We start from the raw sequence: 12,598 nt of genomic DNA, 5'->3' as shown, positions 1-12,598 counted from the left end.
CCCAGTAAAATGCATGTGCAACTTTGGATTCATAGGTCGCCTTTCCTGACCATTTTGAGATGTATGGCGTCACATCAGGTTTTCGCCACTTTAATAACATATAAACTACTGTATTTCATTTTTTCAAAGGCATACCCTAATTTTTCAACCTTCACTGTAAGCAATATTTTGAAACATTCCGAAAGAACTATGGAATTTAAAGAAATAATCTACAGTTTTACGAAGCTTACATCTTTATCAACACAAACAAATTATTTTTGATGTCATTTTCATAACAATTGTACGCTTAAATTCCAATGAAGAAAGTGCTTCAGAGGTTGAAAAGGTTGAAGATTTACAGTATACAGGTCATACCATATATTATATATGAACCCTACTGGGAATACAAACTATTTCATGTACCAGTAAAAAAATATAGATGTGACGCACTGATAACCTCTGGGTTATTACAGACCCCCACTGATAACCTCTGGGTTATTAAAGACCCCCATAGATTCTCATGTTTATTTATTTATTTATTTGATTGGTGTTTCACGCTGTACTCAAGAATATTTCACTTATACGATGGTGGCCAGCATTATAGTGGGAGGAAATTAGGCAGAGCCCGGGCGAAATCCACGACCATCCGCAGGTTGCCGAGAGACTTCTGATGTTTAAAACCCATTTTACCCATCTTTGGAAAAAAATAAAATTGAAAAAAAATTTTTAAAAATATTTTCCTGGACAATGTTTAATGCTCTTTGATTTGATGTATCTGCATACTTGATTTTAGTGGGAGTTTTTTGCCTTTACTATTTATTTATTTTCCCACTCACGCATATTCACTTACACTACCAGCGCTATGGTGGGAGAAACCCAGGCAGAGCCCAGGGGAACCCACGACCTTCTACAGATTGCTAGCAGACCTTCCCAAGTATGGTCAGAGAGGAAGGCAGCACGAGCTGAACTCACAGCAGCTGCATTGGTGAATGGCTACAGGGTCATTAGTAGCATGAATCTGTGCACCTGCAACACCATATACAGTACACGTATGAAGTTTAATAAAATAGTAAAATGGAATGTTGACATACATGCACCTTTGAGTAAGTCCTAAACACGCATACGATAAATGATAAAAATAAAAATTTTCACCAAAAAATAATATGAATGTTTGATTGTTTGATGCAAACCACAGGTCAAATACATTACCTGTTCAAGTTCATCACATTTTAAGTGAGTGTGCTTCATGAAACTGATAATCCAAATAGTCTTTGTTTTAAATTTGCTGAAAACTAGGTCAAAGGATTACAAGTGCTTCTTAAAGGGATAGAGAAACGTTTCTTATTGGCTGTTCTGAGAGATAGGCAAGTCCAAGCTATGTCCAGTGTAAGCTGAATTTTAGGTATAGCAGATTTATTCAAGCATGACTGCAGCTTTAAGAGTTAACCCAGGAAATCCTATTTCCACTATCAGCCAATCGGAATCGATTCTGTATCCCTTGAAGTTACACAATTATTTAACTTATTGTACAAATACATAAAAGCAAAATTTTTCATATTAAGCAGAAAACAAAAACACAGTGTACTAAAGTAAACGTAAAATAAACTAAAGCCGTTGTCATTTCAAAGGTATCTCTGATCTATTCTATATAAAAGGCAAAATTACCCAACTTAAAGCTGGAAATACCTGTGCATGTAAATATCTGTGTCTGAACAGTGTGCTCTGCCAATATAGTCCACAAATTTCACCTTCACACAGAATGTGTGCTCGCTATATGTTTGTTCAACAAATCTCTGTTCTTGAAAGTCAGGTCACAATGTGTGCATTCCAAACTGATGTTGGGTAGATCCGACAGTTCCAACTTGGCACTGGATTTTAGGGCCAGATTCACCTCATTTCCCACCTCTTTCCTCCCTGACATTTTCTTGACCTTTGACACTGAGGCTGGGTGTCGCCGCTTGATATGATTGGCCGGGAAGTGTCTGCTCATGAAGCATTTGTCACAGCCTTTACACTGATGCTCGTCCGAGCACTTCGATTTGTTTTCATGTGTGTTATCATCACTGGTCTGAAAGTGGGAGAAATAGCCATTTTTATGTGTAGTCCTTGGGCAGGGTTGTCCACATTTATGCAAGACTACATAAGTGCGCTCTGTCAGACCGTTATTTCCACCAAGGGTTTCAAGAACAATTATTTATTTGAATGGTGTTTTATGCCGTACTCAAGAATATTTGACTCATACGCTGGCGGCCAACTTTATGGTGGGAGGAAACCAGACAGAGCCCGGAAAAACCCCACAACCATCAGCAAGTTGCTGGCAGACCTTCCTACTAACGGTCGGAGAGGAAGACAGCACGAGCTAGACTTGAACTCACAGCGACCACATTGGTGAGAGGCACCTGGGTCACTACGCTGCACAGGCATGGTAACCCTCTCGGCCAACAAAAACAATGAAAAGCATCCTTGAACTTATTATGTCAAAAATGAAGAAGAAATTAACTTTTTCTGTTATTTACACATAGTTCCTGTAATTTAATTGATTTGTAATTAAATTCAGCAAACTAATTAGCATAAACTAACAAGGACATATAATACCACCAGAAAATGATTCTACAAAGCCACCATATTTTGCCCCATTATGGATTTGATTTGATTTTGATTTTCATCAGCAAAGATCAGTCATGTCAGTAGGATAGCTACAGTACTAAATCTACATTCAATTTAATCTTTTGAACTGAGGGTGTCAATTCTGTTCTGCATTAAGGCAGTTTCCGTATAATCCTAACAAAAAAAGTGAATCGACTTTTTGTTACAAATTACATGACTCTTTGCATTAAAGGAGAAGTAACCATAAAATTCATGCCAAAATCAGATGAAAGAATGTGAAAACTTATCTTGTAAATATGGGATTCGAGATTTTTTCTAATTTTTGCTTTCTGTAGGAAAGAAGATTTGAAAAAAGTGGGTATATGGGACCACCTTTTGGTATGTGTGATTTTGTTTGTGAACGAACTTTAAACCTTTGTTAACAAATCACACTCAGATTTTTTTTTTTAAATCTAGATTTCGGGTGCCCATGTCACTCTAATATTTTTTTTCAACTTCTCTTTCATCAGAGAAGGCCATTTGAAAATTTTTATGCATGGTGGGTATATGGGACCACCTTTTGGTATTTTGGCATGTCTTTGCAAAATGATGTTCCAAATAAGCATGTAATACATGTTTAATAAATTTATTTGAACAAATGCATTTGATGTGAATTACAATAATATTTATCAATATAATACATACAATATTATATATTTACTAATAATATAAACTATGATCAATATCGAATAAGAACACGTTTGTCAGCTGGGAAGACCGCAATTCTAGTACACATGTATTTATTAAATACATGTTACATAATCATTTATAACATTATTACACAAACATGATACATACCAAGAGGACAGGTGGTCCAAACTATCCACCATACAAAAATCATTTTCAAGTGTATTTCTCTTTAAAGAAAAGACGAAAAAAATATTGAAGATTACATTTATCTTTCGCACTCTTAACTTTATGTAATCCTTATGTTTTCTACATTTTTAATGCAAATATTTACCCGCTGATTGCTTTTAATTGCCATACTGTTGAATTTTTCACTTTCAAGATGGTAGCAAGCTTTATACATGGAGGAAACTGAAGTGCTTGTAGTAAACCACTGATCCTTGGCAAGTTACTGACGAACTCTTATATGTGTCACAGGTAAAACTACAGGTGAAAGAACTTAGCTGACGTCTACACTATTCAACTTGGTTGACCGCCCCCTCTGTGAATCTGATTGAACCTTTCCATGCCTCCTGTTGATGTGTTTGACCAGGAAATCGGGAGAAAGGAAATGCTTCCCACAAATGTCACATTCTGCATAACTTGTGTCCTCTTCATTCTTGCTCTTGTTGCCGTTGTTTGCCTCCCCACTTGCTGATGTGGACTCCTCATTAGTACATTCAACCTTATTCCTTGGGGACTAAGCAAACCAAAGACCAAAATCCAAGACATGTACAGCTGTTCAAATGAAATTTATTTTACTTATTTCATTGGGGTTTTATGCCATACTCAAGAATATTTCACTTATATGACAGCGGCCAGCATTATGGTGGAAGGAAACTGGGCAGAGCCCGGGGAAAGCTCACAACGATCCGAAGGTTGTTAAAATGAAAGGGCTACTTACAGTAGTTCTTCAACCTTTCCGCATGTTTGCAAACATGTTTATTCAAGCATATCCTGAAGGCTTTATTCTGTGTTGACTGATAAAATTATATTTTGTGTGAATCCCACCAATGTAGTTTTGTCTTCGAATCCTAATTAAAAATATGCTTAAATTGCACTAAAATATGCACTAAATTGCTCCTTCATATGCAAAATGGTTGAGGAATGAGAGTTAAACAAATATGCAATCAGAGAGATTAGACAGATGTACATTGCATGTCCATCGCCCCCTTTTTAGAGAGGTAGGGTTGTAATGATGAATGTCACACTTTTAACATAGCACATCTATATAGACTGCCCAGTATGTACCTGACAATTTGTAGTATATAGCTATAGTATATAGCTGGCTTTGAAATATGCAAGGTTTAAAAGGGCAAAGAAAACACTAACACAAAGATTACCCTAACTCTTCACCCTTTTCAACTGCCTCTGCAACCAATATTATGAAATATTCTTAGAGAACTATGGGGTGTAGAAAAATAATTTTGCACAGTTTTATGAAGCTTTCATCTTTAATAACACAAAGGAATCATTATTAGTATCATTTTCATAATAATTTTAAACCATCAAATGTTCTGCAATGATTGAAAAGGTTAAACATTTACAGTATATATGGCAAAAATAGTTTGATAACCTTTTTTTTTCTGGAATTTTTCCACCTGAGTAAAATGGTTTTAAAACATTAGTTTGTAAGCTGGGCTGTAGGTCATAACTACACTTTTTGCTTAAAGTAGTTTGTTTGAGTGAGTGAGTGAGTGAATGCTTGGGGATTAATGTTGTGCTTAACAATTTTTCAGTCAGATGACGACGAAGGAATCATTAGAATGTATGTAATGTGCCTCCTTGTTGCAGTACGGATTTCCACCCCTCTTTTATATAGTGCTGCTTCACTGAGACGCCTCACCGAAGGCAAGTAAGCCGCCCTGCCCGAGCCATTATACTGATACGCTTCAACCAGTCGTTGTACCATCCCCTTCATGCTGAACGCCAAACGAGGAAGCTGCAACTTCCTCTTTTAAAGTCTTAGGTGTGACTCGACCCAGGATTGATCCTGGATCTACCGCTCCTAAAGCAGGCGCTCTACCAACTGTGCCAGCAGGGCCAGTTAGTTTGTTTGAACGCCTATTCAGCCAATGTACTTATACATCGTTTTGAATGATGAAATCCTTATATGGTCAGAAAGGGCTACTGTAGAATTCAAAGTTTCAAAACCATTTTACCATGTTGAAGAAAAAAATCAAACTATTTTCCTGGACAGTGTTTAATGTTCTTTCGTTTTCTCTGACATTTAGTGTAACAGAATATTCAGTTCCCAAAAAAAAAGAAAAAAAATTTATTGTATATTTGTATCCAAACTTGTCGTTTATGATAGAAATGATCTTACTTGCTTTGGCCTCAGCGATGATATACGGGCGAGTTGCACATCTTCATCTGTCGAGAAAGCAGGTGTGTGCGCTGGCTCTTTACCCAACACAATAACATCTGTCTGAGCAGGATTGTTGACCGACGACATGTTCTCAAAGCTTACAATTATAACATCTTTATCTGATAAAATCCTTTTGTCTGACATTGCGTCATTGTCTGATGACTGGCCAGAGTTATTCTTATCTTGGCCTCTACTTCTCTTGCATGCACCCACTGGTCTGGTATGAGCTTTGGGTGTGGCCACTGATGCTCGCTTCTCTAATTTGATCACATCGTCTTCGTGCTTCCCTTCCAAATGCTTATCAAGAAACTCCTGCGATGAAAACATCTTGGCACAAAACACACACTGAAAAATCTCTGTGACTTGATTAACTTTGACCAACTTACCGCTGCCATCGCTGGCGAAAACGCTCACAGGAAACTGTGCCCCAATATCTACAGGTATGTCTACTCCCACAGGGGTTATGTCTTTAACGTTGTTTGGTTGTTGTTGTTGTTGCTTTGTTGAGTCTTTTTTGATGTTTATCTCAGGATTTTGTCCGCGCTCTACAGGAGTTGAACTGGGAGTAGTCTGTGGCTGCTGCAGTTCAGTTGTCGATGATGGCTGCATTGGATGGAATGAGGTTATCAGAGCTTCTTGTTGTTGTTGTACCACTTGTTGTCTTTGCAATAATGTAGGTTGATTTAATAAATCCCTTAATGGTGATGAGGGTTGCCGCTGTGAAGTTTGTGGCCCAACTTGTGGCAATTGTAGCACCTGCTGCTGTGTTTCTCTCAATGCCACGCCTTGTGGCAATGGTTGCCATGGCCCCTGTGCGCATCCTACTGCATCAGCCTGATGGGGACCACTTTGCAACAATGGTGTTGGATTTGGCAAACCCACTGGCCCCAAAATGTTCTGTAATAAATGCAAATTTAAAAACTGTTCATCCAATGGTAGTTGTTGTTGTTTGACTGTCTGGGCTCCTGAATTCCCAGCAATTTGTACAGGTGTGATAAGTTGTTCTCCAAGCTGATCAGATAAGTGTGGCATGATGTTCATCGACTGGGTATAGGAGGGGTCTGGATCCTGTGCGTTCTGTAGCCTCCCACCCTCATTTGTTCCCGACACCCACGAAGGAAAACTCTCCCGGGCAGACCTGGTGATCCACTGTGTTAACTGCGTCACAAACAAGCAGATAAAATGCATTAATCTTTCAAATATAAATAGCCAATAGCCACATGTAACTGGTGATAAATAGCCAATAGCCACATGTAACTGGTGATAAATAGCCAATGGCCACATGTAACTAGTGATAAATAGCCAATAGCCACATGTAACTGGTGATAAATAGCCAATGGCCACATGTAACTGGTGATAAATAGCCAATGGCCACATGTAAATGGTGATAAATAGCCAATGGCCTCACGTAACCGGTGAAAAATAGCCAATAGCCACATGTAACTAGTGATAAATAGCCAATGGCCACATGTAAATGATGATAAACAGCCAATGGCCACATGTAACCGGTGATAAATACCAATGGCCACATGTAAATGGTGATAAATAGCCAATAGCCTCATGTAACCGGTGATAAATAGCCAATAGCCACATGTAACCGGTGATTAATAGCCAATGGCCACATGTAAATGATGATAAATAGCCAATGGCCACATGTAACCGGTAATAAATAGCCAATGGCCACATGTAAATGGTGATAAATAGCCAATGGCCTCATGTAACCAGTGATAAATAGCCAATGGCCTCGTGTAACTGGTGATAAATAGCCAATGGCCACATGTAAATGGTGATAAATAGCCAATGGACTCATATAACCCGTGATAAATAGCCAATGGCCACATGTACATGGTGATAAATAGCCAATGGCCTCATGTAACCGGTGATAAATAGCCAATGACCACAAGTAAACGGTGATAAATAGCCAATGGACTCATATAACCGGTGATAAATAGCCAATGGCCACACGTACATGGTGATAAATAGCCAATGGCCACATGTACATGGTGATAAATAGCCAATGGCCTCACGTAACTGGTGATAAATAGCCATTGGCCACACGTAACCATTGATAAATAGCTAATGGCCTCATGCAACCGTTGATAAATAGCCAAAACTAGGCCACTAAAGTGATAAAAAATGGAGAAAAAAATCGTTTTTTAACATTAATCACATTAAGAAAATAGTGGCAAAGTATCAAATTAGAAGCCTTAGTTTTTTGGAGATATCTTGCTCAAAAGATTACATCTCCTCCCAAAACAAGTGAACAAAATGACAAACCCATCTAGACAGACACAAATCATGATGCCCCATTTTGCATTAACAAGGCAGCATACCAGTATGCTGTGGTTATTTATTTATTCATTATACTGGCAAATTAGATTTATTTATTTCGACGGAAGCCAGAATCTTGGTAGGAGGAAAGAGAGAAACCCATAATGATCATCTAAAGGCTGCAGATAGACCTTCAGAGAGGAAGCCGGATGAGCTGAACTTCAACTTACGGCGACCGCATTGGTGAAAGGCTTCTGGATCACTGTGCTGCGCTAGCGGACTAACCACTAGGCCAACTTTCCAGTTTCTTACCTTATTAACAGACTTATTCAGGTTCTTGTCATCACGAAGCAGCCTGAGCTTTTCTCGGCGGGACTGGATGTTGAGTTTGAGTTTTGACTCCAGCTCCTTGAGTTTCTGTAATTCCTTTCTTATCGCTTTCACATTTTGAATCCCTAATCCTTCAGCAGCCTGCAGATATGTCAGATTGCATTTGACTGATTGACTGACTAACTAATTGATTGATTGATTGATTAATTAATATATAAGGCAACACTCAAGAGTTTTTCACCTGTACGATGGCTGAGTTTTGTTGGTGAATGAACGAGTATTCAGAGTAAACCAATGACACTTGGGCAAGTTACTGAAAAACTTGTCCACTGATATTTTTATATTTGTGTATCTACCTAAGTACTATGGGTGGTCACTGCAGCCCTATGATTGGCCAAAAACTTTAACCAAACTGGACACCACTACTGCCCCCAATAGCATCTGGTCCCCCTCTCACAATATCTCTCCATACTTCATAAGGAGAGCTAATCATACGGCAAGCTAATAAAAACTTCTGCCTTTGAAGTTTCCCGTGGAATGCTTTATCTCTGCATATATACATTGGGTCTAGTTTTATCTTTTCTTTTAATTAATACTGCTTCATTAATGAGGTCACTCTTGCTGGTGTTTCTATGGTCCCAAATCAAAACCCACTAGCCCTCACCTGTAATTCTCTCAACTGCCTGTCACATTGCTCCTCGACTGAGCAAAACGGGATCAGACTGTCCGAAGCCGGGTCGGAGAAAGGAGGACCTGCGGGAGCCCGAGTTGACAGAGATCTCTGTGGGGGAGCTGGTGGATCATCAGCTACGGATGCGTATTTCCTTTCAAACACTTCCTAGAAGACAAATATGCCATAAATGTATATCCTGTCTGGCTTCAGAGATGTACCGCTTGCAGGGTTCACGTTCATGTACAAAAATCCCCTCAACCGCCTCAAATTTCCACAAAGGCAAAGTAAGTATTTAAATTTTTCTTTGTCGATTCTTTCTCTGAAACTTGCATTTTTTTCAGTAGGATATCATCCCACCTTCCAAACAAACATCAAAACCTTTCTCATCAGTAGAATGTTATTAAGAATCAGGAATATGAGCAACTTTCGTCATGGATGAAATTTAAGGTCATTTTTAGTTTATATGTGTGTGTGTGTGTTTGTACGATTGGGGTTTAACATCGTACTTAACAATTTTGCTGTCATACGATGATGACGTGCCATTAGGTGTGTGTGCATATATTGTGCCATCTTGTGGCAGGGCGAGTCAATGCCGCTAATGTTGGTCCATGTTGGCCAATGTTGGTCCATGCTGCCAATGTTGGTCCATGTTGGCCAATGTTGGTCCATGCTGCCAATGTTGGTCCATGTTGGCCAATGTTGGTCCATGCCGCCAATGTTGGTCCATGCCGCCAATGTTGGTCCATGTTGGTCAATGTTGGTCCATGCCGCCAATGTTGGTCCATGCCGCCAATGTTGGTCCATGTAGGCCTATGCTGGTCCATGTTGGCCTATGTTGGTCCATGCCGCCAATGTTGGTCCATGCCACCAATGCTGATCCATGTTGGCTAATGTTGGTCCATGCCGCCAATGTTGGTCCATGCCACCAATGTTGGTCCATGTTGGCCAATTTTTCATTGCAATTCACAGTATCAGGCCCAATTTTAAGGAACTTGAGACCGCTTCAGTGGCCTAATGCTAACTGCAATGTGACTGGGTGGGGTGTCATGTATGGTGTCATATCTGGCATCTTCGGCATGATACTTCAGTGGCTGCAGCACTTTGGCCGCATGGACTCGTCCTGCCAGCAGGAGATGAAGTAAATGTACACACACCTAATCGTCAACACCTCGTCATCAAATGACTGAAAAATTGTAAAGTACGACGTAAAACTCAGAGCAGAGATTCCTATACATTTTAAGTATTTACGTGCAACTTCCTGGCCATGTTGGCAACATTACTTTGCCAGGGATTATACCGGTAACAGTTTGTGAAGATCAAACGCACGTCCTCCGCAAACTCTCTATGATCCCTATACTCTCCATGGTGTAATTTTCTCTGAAACATGAAATACAGCTCTTATTTAAATACAATATGTTAAAAGACCTAAAATTTGCAGTATAAATGACTGCATTCTCATATATACCCTAATTCCTCAAGCTTCTCGCATATGACTGATTGATGTTTTATGCTGCATATGAAAGAGCAACTTTCAGTGCAATTTATGCACCCTTTAAATGGGACGTTATAGGACAAAACTACATTAGTTCAGTTGGCTACTTTCAGGGCTTCACAGAAAGTATAATTTTATCAGTCTTCTGCCGAGAATAATGCCTTCATAATATACTTGAATAAACACCTTGCAAACATGCGAAAAAGTTGAAGAATTACAATAGACCTTAAAATGATATTTTTTATACCAGCATATCCAATAAGAAAGTAATCAGGCTTCAGACAAAACTTTTTGTGGCTCCATATGATGTATCAATCAATCAGGACCTCTCAAAATGTGTCACCTGAAAAATGCTTAACTTCAGGTGAAATGCAGTAAACTATATTTTATTTACAGGATTCAGCAATCTGAACAGCACAACACAGACAATTATTTTGTCTTAAAGGGATACACAATCTATTCTGATTGGCTGGTGTTAGAAATAGTCAAGTTCAGGCTTTGCCGAGCCTCAGCTGAACTTTAGGTATGGCAGATTTATTCAAGCGTGACCAAGCCTGTAGGGTTTAACCCAGGAAATGCTATATCCATTGTCAGCCAATCAGTGTTGATTCTGTATCCCTTTAACTGAACCGTTTTTGGTCAAGCTGACAAAATTTCCAACATGGAATGTTGTCAATAACCTAATTCCTCAACCTTTTCAACCACCTCTGCTGCCAAAATTTTGAAACATTCTGAGAGAACTATGGGATGTAGAGAAATACTTTGTCCAGTTTTATGAAACTTGCATCTTTAACAACACAAACATATCAATTTCGATATCATTTTCATAATAATTGAATGCGTGAATTCCACTGAAAAAAATGCTTTATTGGTTGAAAAGTTTGAAGATTTACACTATGTAACATCACATGTTTTTCATGCAATTCACCAGAGAATATCTACTGGTCCCTGAATACATGAAGTGTACAGAGACAAAAGCAGATAACATCATTCACGCCAAGACATTTGAAAATAATTGCATTCATCGAATTTTGAAGTTCGATGAATGCAGCCTTCTCAATTTTGTGACATCTAACTTTTTCCCACCTACCTTTATATGCCTGCATTCTTAACGCCGGAGGTAAATACAAAATTTAATTTGATTCATAATGAGAACTTGAAATGGATTTGTTTGTCTTGACGTGTTCTAATCAGCCCACTGTTTGACACACTGTCAATACAAAGGCCATGTCAGCTGTACAGAAATTCCTGCAGGTCAGAATTTGAAGCAAGTGGGGACAATACTGGAGAACAAAGTGAAACTCACGCTGACAGTGCCCAGGTCCATGGGGGTCTTCACTCTCTGATGGTAGTCTTTCAATCCTAACACACTGGCATCCACAGGTTTGAGGAAGGGCCAAGAATAGCTCTGCACCATCAAAATAAAAAACACAAGGTATACAACGTACACTACAAGAAGCTATACCGAAGACCTTGGTCAAAGTATTCATATTCGCAAATAAAAAGAAATTTTCTCCATTTTCTCAGAATAGCTCAAATTACTGCCTTTCAGAAAGTATCAGATTCTAAAGTCTGAAAAAGTTATAAAGCAAGTTGCGTTATAAATTTGATGAAATTTATTACCAATTTTGGATGATAACGTGTAGACAGACTTCATATTTTGTTAAAGGAAATTATTTGGGCTAGTCTGAAAAATCACCTGGGTATATGCTGACTACTAAACTGTACACTTTTTGCAATTTGTTTGCAGTTTTGCTCACACTGAACTGTGCTATCTTGATTGTGCAACATCACGAAAACAGAGTTGTGGTTTTTAAACTCCCTGTGAGCACCTTTATCAATGCATGTATGGATTTGTTCAAGTCTTTCCATGACACATGTACGATGGTACCCCATTAACCCCTTGATGCAAAGCCATAAGTTACTCACAGCATGCTTCTTCGCAAGTAGTTCTTTCAAAATGACTTTGCAATAATTGAGACCTTCCTTCTTTTTTTCCTTCTTTTTGGACATCTAAACAACAAGAACATTCTTTATATTAATCAGCTAATTATTTAATCCATCACAATAATCACGATGAGAAGAATAGTTAAAACCACAAACTACAAAATGTATATAAATGAAAACATACAGGATCAATGACAAAAATTTCACCCATCACCAAGCTGTCAAT

At 38.7% G+C, this 12,598-nt stretch overlaps 1 protein-coding gene across 1 annotated transcript in view; it reads right to left on the bottom strand.

The window, feature by feature from the left end:
- Positions 1–463: 463 nt before the first annotated feature.
- Positions 464–12,598, bottom strand: part of LOC135464524 (uncharacterized) — a 31,357-nt gene continuing 19,222 nt past the window's right edge. Inside the window, exons 9-16 of the mRNA XM_064741949.1 lie at positions 12,355–12,438; positions 11,732–11,833; positions 10,182–10,310; positions 8,925–9,098; positions 8,243–8,401; positions 5,618–6,817; positions 3,812–3,991; positions 464–2,047 (exon numbers count right to left, since the gene is read on the bottom strand). Coding sequence (XP_064598019.1) covers positions 1,730–2,047; positions 3,812–3,991; positions 5,618–6,817; positions 8,243–8,401; positions 8,925–9,098; positions 10,182–10,310; positions 11,732–11,833; positions 12,355–12,438 — 2,346 coding nt within the window. The 3' untranslated portion in view covers positions 464–1,729. The remainder of the gene's footprint in view (positions 2,048–3,811; positions 3,992–5,617; positions 6,818–8,242; positions 8,402–8,924; positions 9,099–10,181; positions 10,311–11,731; positions 11,834–12,354; positions 12,439–12,598) is intronic.

This window comes from Liolophura sinensis, chromosome 4 (assembly GCF_032854445.1).
Source record: "Liolophura sinensis isolate JHLJ2023 chromosome 4, CUHK_Ljap_v2, whole genome shotgun sequence".
Lineage (NCBI taxonomy): Eukaryota > Metazoa > Mollusca > Polyplacophora > Chitonida > Chitonidae > Liolophura > Liolophura sinensis.
The sequence above is the reverse complement of the archived record's forward strand: the minus strand, read 5'-3'. Positions and strand labels throughout refer to the sequence as shown.